We start from the raw sequence: 23,080 nt of genomic DNA, 5'->3' as shown, positions 1-23,080 counted from the left end.
GTGAGTACCAGCTGCCTCAGAGAAGTCCCCTCACTAACTCCCACAAGGCTCTGACAGGCACGCGTCTGCCCTTTCACAGGATGACACGCGGTACACAGTCATGTGGAGCCAGCCTCGGAAACCAGGTCTGACCGCCCAGCGCCTGTGTGCTGCAGCCCAGAGGCAGCGAGAACCTCTTCACGACACTAGCAAACTTCTGCAGAAAACAAGCTGCGTGTCATCAGACACAATTCCACAGAGGACAAGAACAGATGATTCTGAAAGGATAAAAAGAAAGGCACACCTAACGATGCTACAAGGACACAGAGGATTCCGAGTCACAAGAGTTGAGAGAACAAAAGCAGGTTGCTCCAACTCCAACTGACGCATGAAGATTCCAGGCTCAGTGACTCATTTGGGAATCTCGTGTGAGACATTCAGATTTCCCACTTACTGGGCCAATGCCTTCTGGTCTGTGAAGTGGAAGACAAGAGCAGCATTAAGGTATCTAGACACTTTCAAATCCTCTCAAGAAATAAAACGTTAAGTAGAAGAAAGCGTGTTTGAACACCCACCAGAGTGGCTAAAATAAAGAAGCCTGACAATACCAGGAGCTGACAAGGAGGGAGAGAAACTAAAACCTGAAATGCTGCTGCTGGAATGTAAAATGGTGCAGCTAATTTGGAAAACAGTCTAGCAACTTCTTAAAGAGTTAAACATATACCTGCACATAGCCAAGCCATTCAAGGCCTAGGTATCCACCCAGGAGAAATGAAAACATATGTCTACACAAAGACAGTTACACCAGTGTCCACAGATGCATTATTCTTAATAGTCAAAAACTGCCAAAAAAATTCCAAATGTCTCATAACCAGTAAGGGATCCACAAAATGTAGTATATATCCGTACAATGCAATATGACTTTAAAATAAAAAGGAATTAGTGATACATGCAACCCCACTGGAACTCAAATTTTACAATGAAAGGAGCAGATTCAGCAGACTGAGTAGTGTATGACTCAATTATATGACATTTCTAGAAAAGGTAAACTATAAACCAGAAAGCCGACTAGTATTTGCCTGGGGCTAGGAGGAGGAATGGGGATTGACTACAAATGGACACAAGGAACTTTCTGGGGGATGGAAATGTTCTAAAACTGGATTGTGGTATCAGGTATACAACTATAAGCATTTCTTAAAACTCAACAAACTGTGGGTGAATTTCCTGGCATGCAACATATACATGACATATAACTCAAGAAAGTCACGAAGAGCGAGCCTCCGAATCACCATCTTTGCTGTCTATGGGGGCACTCAGCAATCTTTACCTTTGTCATCAGGAGTAAATGTTGAAGGCACAGTCACACACTGCATCACATTTCAGTCAACGATGGGTCACATACACAACAGTGGTCCCATAAGACTATAACACTGTATTTTTACTGTCCCTTTTCTATGTTTAGATATGTTTAGATACATTACCAACGTGTTACAATTGCTTACAGCATTCAGCGCAGTAACGTGTTGTACGCATCTGAAGCGTAGAAGCAACAGGCTCTACCATCTAGGTTTGTCTAAGTCCACTCTACGACGTTCTCACGACGAAGGAATCGCCGCACGAAGCGCTTCCCCATAACCAAGTGATGCCTGACTGTAGCTTCGACACGGAAAACTACATCTTACATATGTGTGATGGTTAGGGAGAAAAAAACAGAAACCCACTTGTACACAAACAGGATCCAGAGGTACATCCTGCTTTTCTCCTGGATTCTTTCTGCCATTCCTGTTTAACGTCTCATGCCCTTCATACCTTTTTCTCTTCTCGGACACCAAATTAATGGTAGAAAATTGCCACAGAAAATTAATAGCATGAGCTTTATGACTTGTAGTTACAAGTGAGGCCACATGAAATGACTACTGCTACCTTATGTAAGAAAATGCCAGGGTCGGGAGCGGTGGCTCAGGCCTGTAATCCTAGCACTTTGGGTGGCTGAAGCACAAGGATTGCTTGGGGCCAGTAGTTCAAGACCAGTAACATAGAGAGACCCTGTCTCTTAAAAAAAAAAAAAAAAAAAAAAAAGCTGACATGGTGGTACTCCCAGCTATTCAGGAGGCTGAGGCAGGAGAATCACTTGAATACAAAAGTTTAAGCTTACAGTGAGCCATAATCATGCTACTGGACTTAAGCCTGGGTGACAGAATGAGAATATATTTCAAAAAAAAATCACAAGAGAAGGAAACTTTGAATAACTCTAGAACTTAAAGTTACCACCCCCAATTCTGAAACATTTTATTTTGCCTTGAAACCAAAGGTTTATAGTGGGCCTTGTAGGGGGGAAGCTTAATGCAAGTAAAAGGAAAAAAGAGTGAAGGTAAAACAGACTGAACCAAGTTCAGAAGTAGCCTAAACTTGCTGTGGCATTTTGATTTCACATTTATGAGCCAAAGATAAAAGATCAATCTCTGGGGCCAGGCAAAGTGGCTCATACCTGTTATCCCAGCGCTCTGGGAGGCCAAAGCAGGCGGATCACTTGAGGTCAGGAGTTCGAGACCAGCCTGGCCAACATGGCGCAACCCTGTCTCTACTAAAAATAGAAAAAAAAAAATTTCATAGTGAGTATGTGCTCACGAAGACAATCTGGATTTTGAGAATACAAATTATGGTATCCTCGATTATACAAAATAACAAGAGTTGAATGAAACTGAACAAATATTTGCATCCTGCTATCATCCTGAACAAGGGCTCATGGACAATGAAAAGAGCCCGAAGTGATGACTTCCCTCACAGAGATCCAGACTGCTCCGATACCCACTGCACTTCCCTGCACCTGATACAGGCCTGATTCAGTTCTGTCTTCTACCCTGTAACAGTTTTCTACATCTAACTATAAACTCTCCTATCCTATATAGTCTTCTACATCTAACTATAAACTATTCATCTCGGTATTCTCTATTGCTGACTCAGGGTTTTGTATGTTGTGCATATCAAACAAAAACTGTAAACTGTTTGAAGAAATATAGAGTGAGAAATGTGTTATGCACAGAATAACCAACAGTGTTACATTTCTGGCCTTGGGTTTCCAAATCAATTTGATTCACAGGTGTCAGCAGCACTTCTATAATAGGTTCCAGCTTCACCTGTGAAACATGGGTGAATTTTTAAAATCATATATTCAAATAAAGACACTAACACTATTTACAAATACATCAATCAAACCCCTATCTGTGCTTACAAACCAGGTAAAAGCACTAAAATGGATTCAGTTAATTCAATTACCCAATTTCCCACCATAACTTCCAGCCTACATGTGTCCAGTGTTGCTTTATCAAAACAAAGACCAGGCATGGAAACTCTAGTCCAGGGTAGCCTCGGGTGAAAATGCATCGTATACTCATGTCTTTAGTTTGTGCTATGCTGGTGTGGCTTTATTTATCACAGGATGCTTTGTAAGTGATCTTTGATATGCTGTGTGTTTTATCTCCACCATGGCCAGAAATGACATCTCTCATGTCTCTTTGGTATTTTCCAGCAGCCTCTTATGTGGGGGCTTGTGTACAATAAATTCAAGAAAATGTACTGTTGTTCAGGCTGACTTAGGTTTTCAGCAATCCTCATTATCTGAAAAAGACAGTAATTTTTTCTAAGTGTTTCTCTATGCACATATAAACTGAAATCATGTAAACCCAGAGTTCTGAGTGGGGAACTAACATGACAGGCAAGAGTGTGAGAAGATAAATGGAAATGGAGTTTTCTAGGTGAGCTGCTTCAGAAAGCAGCACCTCCTTCAGTCCAGTAGTCGTCCCCCATGAGTAGACACAGAGAGCGTGCTTACCACATGGAGGCAGGAAAAGGTTCTTTACTGTCGGGACACAGAAGACTCACTGGGCAGCCACTGTCTACTTTTCACAGACAGAACATCAACTCAAGTTCATACACTCATAAAACGAAGTACTCTTAAGTTTCTTTTCTTTTTTTTTTTTTGAAACAAGGTCTTGCTCCGTCGCCCAGGCTGGAAGGCAGTGGAACGATCTAGGCTCACAGCAACATTTGCCTCCCAGGTTCAAGGGACCCTCCACCTCAGCCCTGGAGGAGCTGGGACCACAGACATGTACCACCACGTCCAGCTAATGTTTGTATTTTTTTTTTCTAGAGATGGGATCTCACTATGTTGCCCAGGCTAGTCTTGAACTCCTGGACTCACGCCATCCATCCATCTTGGCCTCCCAAAGTGTTGGGATTACAGGCACGAGCCACCATGCCCAGACAGTTTTTGTGTTTGGTAGAGATAAGGTTTCACCATATGTTACTCAGGCTAAATTTCAAAGTTCCTAACAACAAAAAACTTTAAAGGATAACAAGATAGTAAAATAATACATTTACATCACTTCATATACATCTTATTTCACTTCCTATCTACTGTGAGTAAGCAAAACAAAAAAAGTTATTCTCATTTTACAGACAAGGAAAATAAAGCTCAAAAGCCAAGTGACAACAGGGAAAAGTAACCCACAACGAGACGTATTAAACTAAAATTATTGGAATGTATAGAAAAAATCTGGGTGTCCAGGAAAAATGACCAGGTCACTCCACGGGAAATAAATGAGACCAGCATTCGGCTTTACGCAGGATGACAATGGAGTGACAGACTTCAGATAACTAAATGGAGAAAGATGAACCAAGGATTTCTTATTTAGCTGACGTGACCTTCAGGTATAAACAGCACAAACTTAAAACATGCAAAAAACCAGGGACCATAAGTGCCCTAGGCTCTTCCTGAGAAATCTACTAGAAAACGAGCTTCAGAACTGACTGAAAAGACATCAATCTAGAAGCAGATGATGAACATTAAACATAACCCACAGAATCAAAACTAAGTGATTTTATAAAGGGTACAGCATAGTATGTAATGCCTATATGCTCTGACATCGTAGACACAGTCCAGCCATCAAGAAGGGGATAATGAGGAGATTACATGGAAAATACAATCGGCCAGCTGACTGTCTTACAGGTACTTATAGGAAGTAAAAAGAAAGGATAATATTTCAAGTCACATGATGGAAAATAAAGAGAGGAGGGGGAAGAAAAGGTAAATGACTGACTTATCTCTCACAGCAGGGAATCAATACACAAGAGCAGAAGAAAAGTACTACGTCAAAGTAACCATTAAACCAAAAATAGAAGCCTCCCTAAATATCAAAAAAGGACAACACTTTTCAAAACATCATAAAACTGTGGGAAAAACTTGAAGTCAAACATACTGATTTTATCAATTATTATAAATGGGCCTAACTGGTCTACAGAATAAAGGGATTTTCAGAGGAAAGCAAAGGTCATGTGACAAACTCAGGGGACACGTGATTAGGTGGGACGGCTGGGACCAGTACGAGCTCTTCGGGAATCCAAGCTCTCTTTACAGAAAAGAGATCACCCCCACCACCGCCCCCCCCTAAAAAAAACAGGAAAACTCTACCAAATGTATTTTGATGAAAACCTCTATAGTTAAAAAACAAAATTTAAAAACACCTGAATAGTGAAAAAAAGTTTTTTAATGCAATAGCCAGGTACGCGTTTATAAAATAAATGCCATTTGTGGGATTCATTCAATTCATTCAACGAATACTTATTGAGGCTGCATTTGGCCAGGCCCTTTTCTAAGTGTTAGAGATTGAAAGCTCGAGTATAACTCTTCTGTGGGCACAGACTCTGAAACAGAGGGAAATATATGTTGGCCAGACTTGATACACGTTGCTGTCAGCCTCCTCCAATAGAAGATGAATGGAAACAACGGCAGGCCTGAGCCCACACAGACATCAGTAGGTGCTACTAAAAAAAAAAATGCACCTTATTAGTACCATATGAGACCCAGGCACAAAACAGCAGCTCCTTAAAATGTCGATGAGAATGACTGCCAAGTAAAGCATTCTGTCACAAGAATGAAACTAATACTTCCTATAAAAGCAACTAAAAAGCCACGAAATTTTTCTCTGCCTGCCTCCCTTTTCCAGCCGAACTCTAACATTTTATATAAAAATGGCTTTCATCTCTCATGGCACAGAAGAGTTGATGGCTGCTGGCATCAAACTTGCTAAAATCAATAGCAGTGTAATTATCAGCACAATTCCAAATGTTTTCAAATACATCCCGGCTGGGATTTTCCTAAATTAGATATGTGTGCTTTATGCTGGTGGTCTAGGATTGTCAATAACCTGCACTAAAGAGAATTTTCAAATGTTGCCCAAAGCATTCTTTTTTATAGCAATTGTTTGACTTCTTTACACCTCACCCCTTTCAAAAAGTGTTTGATGCACTCTACAACATCCTAATGTCATACTGCTGTTTGTGATACTACTTTATTGGTACATTTTCATGAGCTGCTACATGTAAAGGATTTAGAACAGTGCTTGACACATGGGAAATGTTAGCTATTATGATATGAATAGTTCCAAAGATTCTTTTTAAAATATGTGAATAAGTGCATGAGGGTAAGTGGATGATACTTTAACTTTCCCTATTATACTAGTTAAAAATGGGAAGGAATTTTAGTACACAGAAATCTTGGAACATGTTTTTTAAACTACAGATTCTTTTTTTTCTTTTCTTTTTTTTTTTTTTTTCCAAGTTTGGGTCTTGCACTATCACCAGGCTGGTGTGCAGTGGCAGGATTACAGCTCGCTATAACCTCCAGCTCATGAACTCAAGCGATTCTACTGCCTCAACCTCCCGAGTGCCTGGGACTACAGGCATGTACCATCATACCTAATTTTTACTTCCTTTGTTTTGTAGTGATGGTGTCTCTCTATGTTGGCGAAGCTGTCTGGAACTCCTGGTGTGAAGTGATCCTCCTGCCTCAGTCTCCCAAAGTGCTTGGATTACAGGCGTGAGTCACCATGCCCAGCAAAATGGCAGAGTCTTAAAAAAAAACATCAGCCAGGCGCGGTGGCTCACGCCTGTAATCCCAGCACTTTGGGAGGCTGAGGCGGGTGGATCACGAGGTCAGGAGATAGAGACCATCCTGGGCTAACAGGGTGAAACCCTGTCTCTACTAAAAACAGAAAAAATTAGCCAGGTGTGGGGGCACGCTCCTGTAGTCCCAGCTACTCGGGAGGCTGAGGCAGGAGAATCACTGGAACCCAGGAGGTGGAGGTTGCTGCACTCCAACCTGGAGGGCAGAGTGAGACTTCGTCTCAAATAAAATAAAATAAAATAAAATAAAATAAAATAAAATAAAAAATCAATGGCTAGGGAAATTAGGAAAAATAAATAAATCTATGCAAGAGATAAAAACTTAACAGTATTAAATTATACAGATCAGATGTCCTTCCTGAGGCTACCAAAAATACCTGTTATCAGCGATTACTCCTTGGTCCAGCTTAAAAAAAACAACAAAAAAAAAAACAGCAAACAAAGCCAAGACTTTGTGAAACCTCATCTAAAATGAGACCTGGGTACAGAAACTTTAATACATTATTTATTAGGGATTTACAAGGGAAAATGAGAGACCCACAAATAGGACCAAGAATCTCAACTGAGTTCCAAATATTTCAGCAATAAAGTAACGAATTGCGTATTAACAGCACTGTAATTACTCCTTCTGTTTGGTTTCTTTGTAATTACTTTTAATAAATTATTCTGCCTCCCCCCATCACTCAAGTAAGTTGTCATCCAAAGGCACAATCAGTACAACACAGGATACAAAGCCACTCACAGTTAGGGAGGAACCGATGAAGGGAGGGAAAACCAGGAGGCTGGTGCTTCAAGAGCTGTGACTCACTCGAATCCATAAAGCTTTTCTATGGAAATCAAGGATCAATGAAGCTATTGTAAGAGATTACGGCTATATAAATGTAGACTAGTTATGAATTCTCACAGAGCAATGGCACTCTCAAAACAGGCAAGGGCACCGACGCCTGGGAAAGCACTCAACTGCAGTGTTGCCTCAGTTGCATAAGACGGGCTGCCTAAGCCTGCTATTTTGCTGAAAGTGGGGTAGTTCCTACAAAGTGAAGGGACCCTCGGCTCAGCACTCCGTAGGTTCACTCTGTGCCATTTTGCTAAGCTTTGTGTGCTGATGGCTCTGGAGTCAAGCCTACCGCAGTCACCATCTGCTCTTTTGGGTCCAAGAAAGAGCCAAATAATTTTTATGAGTCTTAACATTCATTTTCAGAAATCATAAACTGAACATAAAATATACCTTTGTCACAAAAGACAAACACAGCAGTACTTTATTAAATAGTTTAAAATTTGCACCTACCTTTATCATTTTGAATATCAGCACTGTAATAAAAGTATTCTCTTACAATATATAAAATTTAAAAGGAACAATAAATGCTAAGAAATGCATAAACCAAATTGGATTTTACATACAATTTTTTAAATCTGTGAATTATCATTCAAACTAAGATTATCATTGATTCTGGTTCAGAGTCAAGTATGTATAAGGAACAAATGAACTAAAAGTAGAGTGAAAATACTCTAGAATTTAGGAATATATTATAACAAGGAAAATAGTTGTTTTTTTTTTTCCCCTTACAGATTTGGAAAACAGAATTTATCATTTGGCCTCAATGACAATGCCCACTACATACTATAAGGTCCACACTTTTCACAACCATCCTTCTAGATCTTTATGTTTCACTCTGAGTATGTGAAAGAAAATTTCAGGAAATTTTTAACAATTTGAACACCGAGAACGCAAGAGTATTGTTTCTTGGGTTCTGGCAGAAAAGAATTATGAAGGTAACCTTGAAGTGCACTGTTGTTGGAAACCATTTGCACCGTGTTCGTTGTGACTAATCCTAACAGAGAGCTGACAATCTCACCCCAGCCGAGACCACTCGCTTGGAAACGCTAATACACATAATAGCCAACCTTACCACGGCTGAATTTTCAGTGATTTGAAACTGAGCCAATGAATACTCCTGATATCATCATACACGCTTACTGAAGACCTGAAATGAGGACCGTAAAACTCGCTCTCCGCTTATGATATGTATAGACTAGGAAGAGTGCTTCCTCTGAATCTGAAAATTGAAATTTTCTTCCTCTAAAGGAATCACATCCCAGTCATATATTTTCCATAAGTATATTATTTCATAAAAGACTATTCTACTATACATTCTAATCTTTAGAATATTGATTAAAGGATTACTAAATCTTTATATTATATGTATATATTTGTAAAAACATTCCTTAATCTGTGATGGCACATAATTTTATCTTTGAATCAGCTAAAAAAGGTAAAAAAAGAAAAAAATGCGCTTTCTCTTCCAAAACCAACAGCCATTTAGTGAAATCTATTAGTTTAAAAACACACATAAAATTCACTGTTGCAATCACAACTGTTCATCCTGTCCTTTGCACAGCTGGCTGATTCAATCATCCTAATTGTTTTTCGTGAGTTATTCATACTTTCCTTGTTTTTCTGTTGCAAAAATTATTTAAACTAAATGAAAGGAACTTGAAATAATTTAAAAAATGAAGAGTATCAGAATAGAAGAAAAAAATACCTGAGGACCAGAAGTAAAAGAGGTGAGTTTTGTCACTTTAAATGAAAAACAAAACAATATAAAAGAATTCACTCATACCAGGAGAACAAGGGCAAAATATGAAACTAAAATAAAATGGAAATAAATGTCAGAGAAAATATGAAAAGACATGTGAGAGAGATAAGAAATGCAGTCTGTTAGGATAACACAGAAAGATGGCACAAGTCTCTGGTGGGTGGGATGACTGGAAGCAGAAGGCGGGGAAAGCCCAGGGGAGCACTTCAAATCCCTTTATCTGCGCGGCACATCTCAGTCCCCAATTTACGTTATTTCACTATTCGTTATTTTAACCCACAGCCGAGCACAGGGTGAGTTTGTTTTGCTTCCCCTCGCGAGTTCACTGAAACACTCAACTAGTATTCAAGTTGCCTCAGACTATGCCTACTACTCAGCACCTTCCAGATTCTCTTTAAGGGGAAAACAAACATCGCTGGAAGACGCCGCTCTACGGCGCGGCTCCTTTGCCCAGCGCCCTTGGTCAGGGTCCGTCCTCTCACCAGAGCACTGTTTTCCTTTCCTGGGCAGGTCAGAAGGTTCTGCTTTCCACACGGCAGGAAGAAAGCTGGCCCCTCCTACCGCAGGAAAAAGGTTATGACCCCCAGCAGAGTTAGCACAAACGACTTCATCAAATTTACTCATCTAGGCTGAATCCTGAGAGGCCTGCAGGTGTAGACAGACCCCTGGGGGCTGGAGGCAAGGGCAGTGTGGAGGGGAGGAACGGAGGCAAGGAAAACAAAGCAGACAAATAAAAGCAACGGCTACATTTCAAATGGGCGCCTACCAGAAATGACTCAGATTCACTTTATTTTACACTGATACAAACTGAATAAAATCAGAAAATACCATAGTTTTATTTTAACATAGAAGAAAGATATAGTGAATGCAGGAAAACACAGAAACTGAATAATTTGCTTCTATTTGTGACATGGCAGACATTTTTAAAAATAACTTACTAGACTCAACAGCAAGCGAACTACATAGGCTCCTACTAATAACAGGTTCAAACCCTAGCAAAAGGTTAACACATGGGCCTTGGAATGAATCCTCATGGTCACAAAGTTCAATTTCTATGTCAGAACAGGGGAAGGCCTTGGAAATATCGCATGCTTTATCTCTACGAGCTCTGAATCTTCTTCTAGGTGTGGCAGAAGCAAAACAGTGGGCAAAGGGGCTTGGAAGTGCTGTGCAGAGCCAAAGAAACACTGGAAACTGACAGTTCATATTCTCTGATACGACTCTGAAATTTGCTATCTTCTAGCCCTTCCTCACCTCCACCCTCAAACCTCCTCAGCTTTAAGTTTCAATCCATGAAAGGAAGTTCTGAATGTTGGCTTCAACCTACTCCATTTTCACGTTCTCTTTAAAACTGCTGCCCACATTTTCCAAGAAAAAAAGTCAGAGGCAAATCTTCCCCCTAAGTTTTAACACAAGAGCTTGTATCAACGGGAAATGGTTGGGCAAAGAACTTCATTCTCCTGCAAGGCGAAGCAATCCATCAGTCCCCCCTTCGCCCCACCCCCATTCTCAGGAGACCCAGTCATGGGTGTCACAGATACGGTTACTTCTAGGTTAGATCTTGGGAGTCACAACATCTACAATCCACAAAGATAATGGCTCCCCCTCCTTTCTAAAGGACGTTGTGCATTTTGGTAATCTTATTTTTGGCTTAAAAACCAACAGCTGGGAGGGAGCGGTGGCTCACGCCTGTAATCCCAGCACTTTGGGACACCGAGGCGGGCAGATCACGAGGTGAGGAGATGGAGACCATCCTGGCCAACATGGTGAAACCCCGTCTCTACTAAAAATACAAAAATTAGCCAAGCGTGGTGCCACGTGCCTGTAGTCCCAGCTACTCGGGAGGCTGAGGCAGGAGAATAGCTTGAACCTGGGTGGCTGAGGCTGCAATGAGCCGAGATCGCGCCACTGCACTCCAGCCTGGATGACAGAGCAAGACTTCATCTCCAAAAAAAATAAATAAATAAATAACAGCTACGACACATTTTTTAAAAAAATACCAAGCAAGCCGTAATTCTTTTCCTTCTTTGGGTATTTTATGATCTCATTCATCACCTCACAAACATTTAAAACACACCTAAACCATTAAACACGACTTACCATACCATGTGCTGAGGTATGGCCAGAAAACTCAAGTCTGTTCCAAATGACAACTTTTTCTATTACCCTTCAACTGAAGTGACATATATGACCCTCTGTGGGGGGGAAAAAAAGGGCTGGGATCCCCCTTTTCATGCACACTGAAAAGTCTAGCTACAAACAACTATATTCGCAGGCTGGTTCCTTTTCCAGCTCTCTCAGAAGCTGCCCTCTGGTATCCTGAAGTGCACTCTGCAGCTCTGGGATCACCTTTATTCTGATGTGCTTTGTGCACATTCTCGGACGCGGCAATGCCCATACTAAGGCAACACAGCACAGAAATTGGCAGCAATGCTATCAGCAAGAATTTGGCTTCAGAATCAAGAGTGATTCATCATACATTCTAGCAGCCGAAAAACAACACACCGCTATTTTAATCCCTTGGTGGTATCAAGAATCAAAAAACAGTGATATGTAATTAAGCAAAAGCAACAAAAATCCTATCTGCTGTAACATTTGTCAAAAAATTATTCACTTTTACGAGTTTTCGGCAAGTCACTTGGAAAACAACGGGCTACTTACCTTATTTCATGATATTTATTACAATGACAAATCAAGTTTTAGTACAAAATCAGACAACAGGCAGTCCAAACTTCTGCAAAGTAACATACTGAGATTCTACACTTAGGTAAACAAATTTCTCATTTGCTTTACAGCAAATAAAATTCCTCCTCGTGTTTTAAAAGTAATCCACTTCTTTCTTCTTCTCTCTCCATTTCTTAGATGACCCCAATTTAAAGTCTAGGTGAGAGAACGTACCGCACGGAAACCTAACACTGTGGGCGATTTATTCGGAACACTTTTCATTTTTCAGAGGTACCTTAACACTGAGATAATAAACACCGCGGATCTAAAATAATAATGGAACCCACTTAAGTCCTACTGCTGTATTTAACGAGCAAGAAACAAATCTCACGGGTTATTCTCTCTTTATGAGAACATGCAGATGATTAGGCTTATCGACCAGTATTTCTACAGAATTTCCCCGGTTTACTGTAACAAAAACTTTTTAAAGTCAGCGCTGCTCTATTGTCATGACCAGGTGCTCGCGGGGCAGACGCGGATTTACCGAGACCTGCGGGCACCGTCCGCCAGGAGCCTACAACACAAACCACCGCTTCCCTCTCCCTGCGCTTCCGTTTTCGGGGTCTCCGGTTCACTCGAATCCACTTCGTGACCTGAGGTTCAAAAACCACAGCATTTCAAACGGCGACGGGGTCCCGGCGGCCGCCCCGCAGCGCGAGAACGCAGAGACCCCCGGCCCCGCCACCTGGTCCTCCCCGCGCCGTGGGAGGCCACCCGCGCCCGCCCGCGGGACCCGCGACCTCCGTGCCCGGCCGCTCCCCGCGCCGCAGCCCCGACCCGGCGGGGGGTCCGCCCGCGCCCGCGCCGCAGCCCCGAGCCCGGGCCTCCCGCCGGCGCGGCCTCGCTCGGCGCCACCGGGGCGCAGGGGCCGCGCCGCCCGCACTCACCTCGGCGCGCACTTGCCGCGCAGGCCACTCCGCCCCGGCGCGGCCATCCCTCTGCAGCGGCTGCGGGAGGGCACAGTCGAAGTTTACCGCGGGCGCAGCCCCGGCCTCCCGGCCCGCGCCCGCTAACTCCGGCGCGCCCGCCCCGTCTCGCCCGCGGCCGGGAGGGACAACGCGGGGGCGCCCGGAGCCGCGCCCCTGCCGCCGGCCGGGGCCGCATCACCTCAGGCGCGGCGCGGGCGGCGGGCGCGCGGGGCCGGGCGGCGGCGCGCGGGCGGGCGGGCGGGCGCCGGGGCAGGGGGCGGGGCCTGCCGCAAAGGTGCAGCGCCGCCGCCTCCCGCAGGTCGCCCGCGCCACTCCGGCGCCGTATTGTTCTCCCCGCCACCGGCGTGCGCCCGCGCCCGCTCCCGCTCGTGTTCCCGCTCGTGCTCCCGCTCCCGCGCCCGCTCCCGGGCTCCGGCCGCCCGCTCCCGCGCCCCCTGCCCCGCCACCCTCGGCCCCGCGCCCCGCGAGCGGCTTCCCGGCAGCGAGAGGGGCCCCGGCCGCCCGCCGCAGGCTGGAGGGGGCGGTGGCGGGGAAGGAACCCCGCCCGCGGCCAGCCTGGCGCGCTCCTGGGGTCGGAAACCTGGTCCCCGTGGTTTTCGCGGAGGGAAAGCAACTTCCCTAGTGTCCCAGTGGAGTTTTCTCCGGGAACGGGCTCCACGCCGTCGGGCAGACGTTCCCCAGTGGCCCCTCGGGGCTCCGGGCAGCGGCAGGTGACCCCCCGGGGGCGAGGCCGGGCGCAGAGAAACCCAGCCCCTCTCCCGCCACTGTGGACCCCAGAACCACCGGGTAGGATTTAAAAAGGAGGGGTCAATCTGTTTTCATAATTTGGGAGAAAGTTTACACTTAGTTTATAAAAATGTGCGACACCCCAAGATCTTCCTCCACCCGCCAAAGGCCCTCTCATCCTCCTCAGCGGTGGCTGGAACCCGCCTGCCCGTGAGGGGGGCCCGGGCGGAGAGGGTTGTCCCACTGCTTGCTGGGTCTTGACCATCCCTTTAAGTTTATCACATTTCTTTAAAGGAAATCTGTCTTGCCCTCTTTATTGCTACTCCATCCTTCTTTCAAGATCAAAAGGTTTAGATCAAAGCCAAGATCAAACTCACTTCTTTAAATAGCACCAACTTTGCCATGGAGTATTTTACACAGAGGAGCTTAATGGAGACATCAGGATTTTATCCCTTCATTCCATATTCATAACTGGACTACTTAAAATTACACGGATGATGCATGTCTATTTCCTAAAACAAACAAGTCTGCTCAAATGAGGGATTCTTTGTGTTTCCAGGAATACAAAAAAGTTGAAATCTAGAGAGTAATATAAATAGACGTGTTAACCATTTTGTGTCATTATTATAATAGCTAAGTGCTACGAAATGTGTGCTCATTTGCTAAAGATTTTCAAAAGTCCAGTAATAGGAATAAACACAACTATTGCAAATTAAACCTTACAGACTTACAGACTTACATGAAAGCGGTTGTTAACAGCTAGGTACTAGTTACTTGAAAAGTTTTTTCCCCTTGCGATTTTTAACTGGTTGCAGTCACACACGCACACACGCGTTCTTAATTCTATAAATCCCACTGAACCACTGGAAAGATCTTAGAAACCAAGACCTGGAAAAACCCTGTCTTGCTGCTACTGACACAGTTTCCTTTCCTCCTAGCACCCAGATCATGGATAACCCAACGGTTGCTGGCATGAGCTGAACAAAGGGAACAGCTTACTGTCACTCTGCTCTTCTAGGATTTGGCTAAGTAGGAAGCAAAAACTGTGACCCATCCTAATTGACTCTTGTCTCCTTGTTTGTCCTCTGTCCCCCAACTCTCCTCCCAATTGCCATCCCAGAATCCATCCTCCACAGAGAAGCCAGAATGGTATGTCCCAAGGTAATTCAAATGATACCACTTTGCTTCACTGAGAATGCTTTTCCATCTCTTTGCCTGGCTAGCCCACTTATCCTCTAGTTCTGGGTTTAAGCAGCGCTTTTGCAGAAAGGTCTTTCCTTACTCCCCAATCCAAATTATGTCACTCCACTATTCTTTCTAACAGCATCCTGTTTATTTCCTTTAGAGTAATATTTAGAGCAGCTTTAAGTTTATAGAAAAACTGAGCAGAAAGCAGAGTTCCTGTATTTGTACCCACTCACCAGCTTCCCCATTATTAACATATTGCATTAGTATATTTATTATAACTGAGGAACCAATATTGATAATTATTCACTAAAGTCAAATTTACATTAGGGCTCACCCTGTGACGTGCAGTTATTAGAGCTCTTTTAAAACTGGACTGAGCGTCCCTCTCCCCAGCTGGACTTTATGCTCCAAGAAAGAGATCCTGTCTCTGGTTCTTGATTTTTGTTCAGTCCACCAGAAACACTGCCTGGCACATACTAGAAATTCAGTAAATATGTTACATAGTGAATGGAAGGATAAAGGAACAAATGAACGACACCTAAAATTTCAAGGGGGAGAAGTCTTAGAATGAAGATCTTTCTAATTAACTCCTGTTTGTTTCACCACTAAAATGCTTAATTTGTAAAGAGCCTAGAATCTTACATTTTTACAAAAGGGAGACCATGGGATATTAGTTACATTGCCAGGGTAATTTTATAAACAGGCCGTGCACGGTGGCTCACACCTGTAATCCCAAGACTTTGAGAGGCCAGGGTGGGAGGAGCTCTTGAGCCTAAGAGTTCAACACCAGCCTGGGCAACACAGCAAGAAAAAAAAAAAAAATTAGCCAGGCATGGTGGTGTTAGCCTGCAGTACCAGCTACCCGGGAGGGTGAGGTGGGAGGATCACGTGAGCCCAGAAGGCAGAGGCTACAGTGAGCCATGATCGCACCATTGCACTCCAGCCTGGGCAACAGAGTGAGATCCTGCCTCAAAAAAATATGAATAAGTAAATAACAATAAAAATAAATTTAATAAAATTGAAATGAGAAAGGTTCCTAATCCCTCACATATGAATCACTAAAATTATATTCAGAATGGTGCTAGAAGCTGAATTTAATCTAGAATTAAAGATCTACATATTGCATGACACTGAAAAAATACTTTATTGTGTTCAATCCAACCTGAACACATTGCTCCTGTTGTCTACCTGAACCTCCCCTTCTTCACGGGCTGATGCCAATGAAGGCAGGGTGTAGAGAAACTGGAGGGCCGCTTTTTTAAAAACTGGGGTTCTGTGGTGGGGGATGGGCATTCTAATTACTGCCTTTGAGAATGCAGTAAAAGCACTTGAAAGCTGTCTCTTAAAAACAGATGTTTTCTATCTGAATTGTATCTTTAAAAATGCCTCATCCAGTAGATACGCATGTTTTGAAAGGAAGTTGTTCTAAGAAACTTTTTTTTGTCAAAGCAGTTCATCGTAGCTGACGACAATGTCCGAGGCTGAGGAAAATACCATTGCTGTAAAATTCTTTAACCTCGTGATTGACTGGAGATGACTTTTGGAGGGAAAGCCTTTTTCAGTTTTCTTCAGTTTCCTTCCTTTCCTTAGACAAAGAAGAAATTCCTCCTATCACTGGAAAAATATAGTGATACCAACGTCACGTTACCGGCGTGTCTTCTCTTCCTGCTTCTACTTCACGGAGGAGGCACGGGGCAGAGGAAGGAGGAGCCAGCCTTCCTAGGCACCAGGAAGGCCAAAGGGCAAGCAAGGGGGCTCTTCCATGGTCCCAAACAGCCGCAGATGGCAAATTACATTCCCTCGGGCACCGCGGAGGGAAAACTATCCACTAAAAGAAACCAAAAGATCTTTGAATACCAAACAAGGTCGAGAGTTCCAGAAGCTTCCACTGGTTTCAAAAGTGTTCTATTACCAACATACGTTCACGGTGAACTTAAAAGTAAGAATCTACACACGTCTAGAAATAAAATCAAGGCTGGATTAAGTTTCAAAAATAAAGAAGGATGGGGGTGAAGTTATCAAATATTTATATCTTTAAATTTGGTTTATTTTTTTTTGAGACAATGTCTTGCTCTTGTCACCCAGGCTGGAGTGCAGTGGTGCAATCTCAGCTCACTGCAACCTCCACCTCCCAGGCTCAAGCGATTCTTCCGCCTCAGGCTCCCAAGTAGCTGGGATTACAGGCACCCACCACCACGCCCAGCCAATTTTTGTACTTTTAATAGAGACAGGGTTTCACCATGCTGGCCAGGCTGGTCTCGAACTTCTGATCTCAGGTGATCCACCCGCCTCGGCCTCCCAAAGTGCTGGGTTACAGATGTGAGCCACCACGCCTGGCCGTCTATTATTTTTAAAATATAGCATCCTTTCTATTATATTTGTGGATGATTTTAGAAAATTATAAATTAATCCAAAAATATAAAAGATGTTACATAAAGGATGTTTAGAGGGTTGTTTATTCCATTAGATAGTAATTTTCTATGACGTCTTCTCCCTGGTGTCAGCATCAGGAATAGTTCGACTTGATCAGCTGGTTTGTTTTTACCTGCTATTTGTATTATTTGTATTTGCCCATTTTGTCTCTGTATTAGATAAACAACTAGTTTTTTGTTGTTGTTGTTTCTTTTTTTTTTAGGAGGATTTTGGCCCTGCCAAACAGACCACTTAGTGGAAGTCCTTATAAAGCATAATTTTCAAAAAAGGAGGTCGGTTTCACGCTTGGCGTAGTGGATTGCTGCGGCCGTGGCTCCGCGGCGAACCGGCTAACAGACGCTCTTTCTCTGGGGAACTATAACCTGCCCTCACTACTGCTAAAGCCCTTATAGAGATCAACGGAGGGAACAGCCACAATGCTTAGTTCTTCCATTTCTTGACCCCCTCTGAGAATCTGATGAAGGCTAATGGTGCTGTCAGCTCCTTAGAAAACAATACACCTGCAGCACACACACATGCACACACACACACCCCAACTGTCAGGAGGTTCACAGATTCTTCTGTACCTGAACTTGTAGTCTGGATACTCTAAAATCCTTTCTTGGAATAAGCCAGACCACTTTAAAGCTGGCCCTGGACTTGGTCTTATGGGCACTCTGTAAAAGTCCTGTTATCGCATTAAGTTCTGGTAAGAAGCCATCAACCTTTATTGAGGTGCATTATAAGAAACAGCCCCATAAAATCCATCACGATGTTTACCGGAAGGATGGATTCAGAGGGTTGTTTATTCCATTAGACAGTAATTTTCTGTGAGGAGCCACAGGACCGTCGTCTCCCTGGTGTCAGCATCAGGGATAGTCGGACTTAGGCAGCTTGTTTGTTTTCACCTCTTGCATCTGCAATTTATCCCTCTTCCCTCTTCTAGAAAGCTTGGAGCTCTGTGACCCTGTTTAACAGGCATAGGACCCTCAGGGTGTGCATATTATATGCTAATTTAATTCCTGGCCCCATCCTTTTTTGCTACCATTATTTTCTTGTTGCTTCATTTTTCTTGTTTTATTTCTATCATGTTGTATTTATCTGTTTTGGAAGATGCCTTCACTCCATTTTGGACAGGGAAGAGTATGAATTAATAATGTATTCTGTTTTTTTGTTGTTGTTGTTTTTTAATTTCCTTTTTCTCTTTGGATGGGAGAAGGGAGGATCTGGGAAAATCTTACAGTTCTAATATTTATCTCCATTAACAACGTTTAGAAGTAAAATACAGAAGTTAAGGATGTATGGCTGTTCTTATAACTCTACTTATACAATTCTAGGAAAAGAACTGTCAAAAAATAAACATAATACTATGCAGACATGACACCATACAGACATCATCAAATAAACATTACTATACAGGACTATTATAAAAAGGCTAACCAACAAAATATTTTATCTCTTGGTATCAAAACCAGAAGAAAGGGGCTTAGATTTGGAGAGAATAATGTGAGTTGAACATATAGACAGGTTATTCACATAAAAAACATATTAAATGCCTACTGTGAAACAGAGCACTAGATTTCGTGAATGCAAAGATGAATAAGACGTTGTCCCTGTCCTCAGGAAACTCCTGTGACAAGGTAGTAATACAGCAAGGTATAAGGAGCACACAGCCGGCTTGCCTAGCTGTGCCCCCTCTAGGCCTCCTTCCTCATAAAGTTCCGATCAAATGACATGTAATTTGCTTAGAACAGGAAGCAGTTGCTATTTATCAACTTCTAAATGACTAGAATTAAGAAGCAATACAACATTACTAGAAGCTGGAGGGAAGTGACTTTAAGACAAAAAAAGTTCTGACGCATCCCTACCAGAGACCACAGGACCTTAGACTGCTAGAGAGAGTAAGAGTGGCAATTGCCTACAGAACTGAAGGCTTTACAACGTGCCTCCATATACAGACTGTTCTGCTCGTTCCTCACACAGTCCCATCTGAAAGGTGGAAAACTGAGTCTCAGGGGATTTCATATCGCTTGGCCCCTAGGTCTCCTGGTTGGAAGGGGAGTACTCTTTCTACTCCAGCGTGAGTGCTTACGGAACATCTAGTGTGACTGTCTCACTTTAACATATTTTTTCATTATATGGATTAGATCAACCCCAGATGAAAACATAGGCTGCAAAATATAATTCCATACCATAAAAGTCTACTGAAAAATACATTCTAAAAAGCAGACATTATTATATTCCCTTCAATGCCTTCAGTTATTTACAGGGCTCGATATTCATGGACATTATAACCTTAAAGAGTTTTCAGCTGTGTGTGGTGGCTCATGCCTATAATGCTAGCACTTTGGGAGGCTGAGGTGGGAGGATCACTTGAGGCCAGGAGTTCAAGACCATCCTGGGAAACATAGTGAGATCCCGTCTCTACAAAAAATGAAAATAAAAAATTAGCTGGGCACGGTGGCATGTGCCTCTAGGCCCAGGTACTCAGGAGGCTGAGGCAGAAGTATCAGTGAAAATAAAAAATTAGCTGGGCACGGTGGCATGTACCTCTAGGCCCAGGTACTCAGGAAGGCTAGGGCAGAAGTATCAATGAAAATAAAAAATTAGCTGGGCCGCGGTGTACGTGCCTCTAGGCCCAGGTACTCAGGAGGCTAAGGCAGAAGTATCGCTTGAGCCCTGGAGTTTGAGGCCCCAGTGAGCTACTGTTGTACCACTGCACTCTAGCCTGGGTGATAGAGCAAGACTGTCTCAAAAAAACAAAAAAGTTCATGGTGAAATATAGAATTATGTAAGGGTGGTTTCAGATTAGTGGTTTCTACCCTTGGGTGCTTATTCGAGTCACCAGCAAGTGTTTTACGAATCTCAACGCCCAGGTCACCACTGAGGTTCCCATCTCTGAGAGGAGGACCCAGGCGTCAGTCATTGCTAAAGCCCTTCCACCCCTCAGGCTTCCAATGTGCAGGCAGCACTGAGAACCACTGCCTTCAATAATTGTAATGATGCCCCATCTCAAATAGGTTACTATGAAAAAACTCCAGATGCTTGGGAGACATCTAAATTTCAAAGTCAGTGCCACAGGTGATGGCCACTCACTCTGCTCTACAACACTAAGTCCAGTTTGGCAGATGGCAGACACAGTGTTGGGAGGATGGGCTCGTGGGCCAAACCAGGAGTCACTTCCTGCAGCTCACACCAAGGGATAAAATTTTGGGCAAGATAAGTGAAGCACACACACAAAAAGAACTAAAAAGAAATGGAAGATTTCAACATTCTACCCGGAAGGGAGACAACAACAGGCAGATATCTGACTTTTTTTTCTAAAGCTAATACAATCTGGGTCCTTAGCGAAAAGTGCATACATCCTTATCTTTAGGAACCCAATCTTAGTGCTGACCTGCAATACTGTAGACATGAAGGTGGTATTTCCAACTCGTCATCTGCAGATGATGTTCTAAATGATGCGGATGGCTGTCATCCATTCCCTTGAAATGAACATTTGCATTTGGAAGACTGCTGGCTAGAATGAGGGGACAGGGTGCACCAATGGAAAAGACCCTTCGCTGTGTGCAAAGGGTATTGTTCCATTCAGGAAGCAACCCATGCCGACTTCCTCCAGCCCTGGGCACTGTGCACTAACCACAGGGGCTCTATTGTTAGAAAACACACACACACACGCTGCTGCTATAGGAACAGTATTCTGGCAAAATGCCTTACAGAAGGGATTAGTTACTATTGAAAAACACAAAAGTATCAGATGTTGATATTTCACTAGCTTGAAAAGCAAACAACCATGTCTAGGCACTTTCCCGTCATTTCCTAAGATAGAGCAGGTGTGGTATCTGGAAGTGTGGGCACGTGGACGTGTGGATGCTCCACAGTGCCTTTGGAGGAGGGGATATGATGGGAGTCTGTGGCCCTGGCATGTCGATTTTTAAAAAGCGTGGCACTCAGACTGGGTGGCTTGTTATAAGGCCTCCAAAAGAAACCCAGTGAAGTCACAATTTGCAACAAGAGGAATGGGCCTGAGTCATCCATCCCTTGATGAAGAAGTAAAATCACACACTCACACACACAGAGGCAAGTAAAATCCACCACATGTGGGGTGGAGTGGCTGTCCCAAATATAAAGAATATATGAGAGAAAGCTATTTTCCAGAATGTTTGTTCACCAAACATTCAGTGCCATACAAGGAGGGTGTTCCAGGAAAACAATGGGAAGGGCCAGAATTAATTGGCTGCTAATCTCTTCACTTTTTGCAGGATGTTTTCTCCAGCGGTGGGTGAAATCGGTGTTTAATGCTGCACAGGCCCAGCTGTGTCCATATAAGGAAAGCCCAGGCTCACGTCTCTCCGGGGAAAAGGACCTGTCCTCCCTCCCTGTGTTCTGCCTCCACCCACTGCGTGTGGAGGTGGAGAGTGGGAGCCGGGGAATGTGAACTTGATCCAGCACTGATCAGCCAAGCAGCAAACTCTCATTGTTCTTTAGATACCAAACATAACTTCTTTCTACTAGGGATAAACCCAGCCGTTCTGTACATAACACAGCTTTTGTGCTCACCAGTATGCTAGTTGGAAAAGAACCACAGAGAATATCAGAGTTTTATTAGACACCTCCTAATATGCAGAATTAAGAACCTACCCAGTTAATTTATATTCATTTTAATATTAGGTATGTTAGAATCTTATTAAATCTATCTTCTAGGATTTCTGAATGCTTTTATAATTATGGATTTCAATTTATTATGTAAATATTATGGCCTGTTCTGCCTTCTATGAGAGCATTTCTTACCATCACTGCCTTGATCTCTAAGGTTCAAGGATACTGGAAATCATGATAAGGGACAACCAAATACGCTGTTGCTGTTTTTACAGGTCACTCTGTAAATGTGACTTAACTGTTTCAGTACAAAGCCAGGGTGTCGTGGGAAATCCACAGTTGGGAACTTAGACTCTGTCATTGCCACCAAGAAGCTCTGTGGCCTGGGACGTGCACGTCAACCTCTGAGCTATGAAACAGAAATAATGCTGCGGTGAAGATCAAATGAAATGGTGCATACAGCAAAAGGCACAAAATAGACCAGTAGACGCAAATCCCTTCCCCTTTCCCCTCAGAAACAAAAGCCTATCAAGTATTCTGAACCTAAATAAATTTTCGAAGGTATCAAAATAACTGAGTTGTGACATCATAATAAAGCCTGGCCTGACAAGCACGCAGGCCCAACGCCCTTGTCCGGAGCCCGCAAAGACACAGCACATCTGAGCTCCACAAACACGTGTGTGTCCCTTCCAGTGACAACCAATGGACGTGAGAAAGAAGTTCTGTTTCTCGTATGTCTTATTATAAAGGAGATAACTTCATTTCTGGTCCTGTCGCATTCAAAACAGTAAGCTGACTGTTGTTACGAGAATATCACAAAGTGAAATTTGATAGTTCTTTTTTTCTTTTTTTGAAATGGAGTTTCACTCTGCTGCCCGGCTACAGTGCAGTGGCGTGATCTCAGGTCACTGCAACCTCCACCTCCTGGGTTCAAACAATTCTCCTGCCTCAGCCTCCCGAGCA

At 43.4% G+C, this 23,080-nt stretch overlaps 1 protein-coding gene across 14 annotated transcripts in view; it reads right to left on the bottom strand.

Moving 5' to 3' along the window:
• The window catches only part of AOPEP (aminopeptidase O (putative)), a 383,438-nt gene that overhangs the window by 88,986 nt on the left and 271,372 nt on the right, over positions 1-23,080 (bottom strand). The window contains exons 12-13 of one of the 14 annotated variants that reach the window (XM_031654788.1): positions 13,151-13,210; positions 12,791-12,856 (exon numbers count right to left, since the gene is read on the bottom strand). The exons of the other annotated variants lie outside the window; for them this stretch is intronic. Coding sequence (XP_031510648.1) covers positions 12,791-12,856; positions 13,151-13,210 — 126 coding nt within the window. The remainder of the gene's footprint in view (positions 1-12,790; positions 12,857-13,150; positions 13,211-23,080) is intronic. 14 annotated transcript variants of the gene reach the window in all.

Source organism: Papio anubis, chromosome 13, assembly GCF_008728515.1.
Source record: "Papio anubis isolate 15944 chromosome 13, Panubis1.0, whole genome shotgun sequence".
NCBI lineage: Eukaryota > Metazoa > Chordata > Mammalia > Primates > Cercopithecidae > Papio > Papio anubis.
Note: the sequence above shows the minus strand (reverse complement) of the source record. Positions and strands in the feature narration are given on the sequence as shown.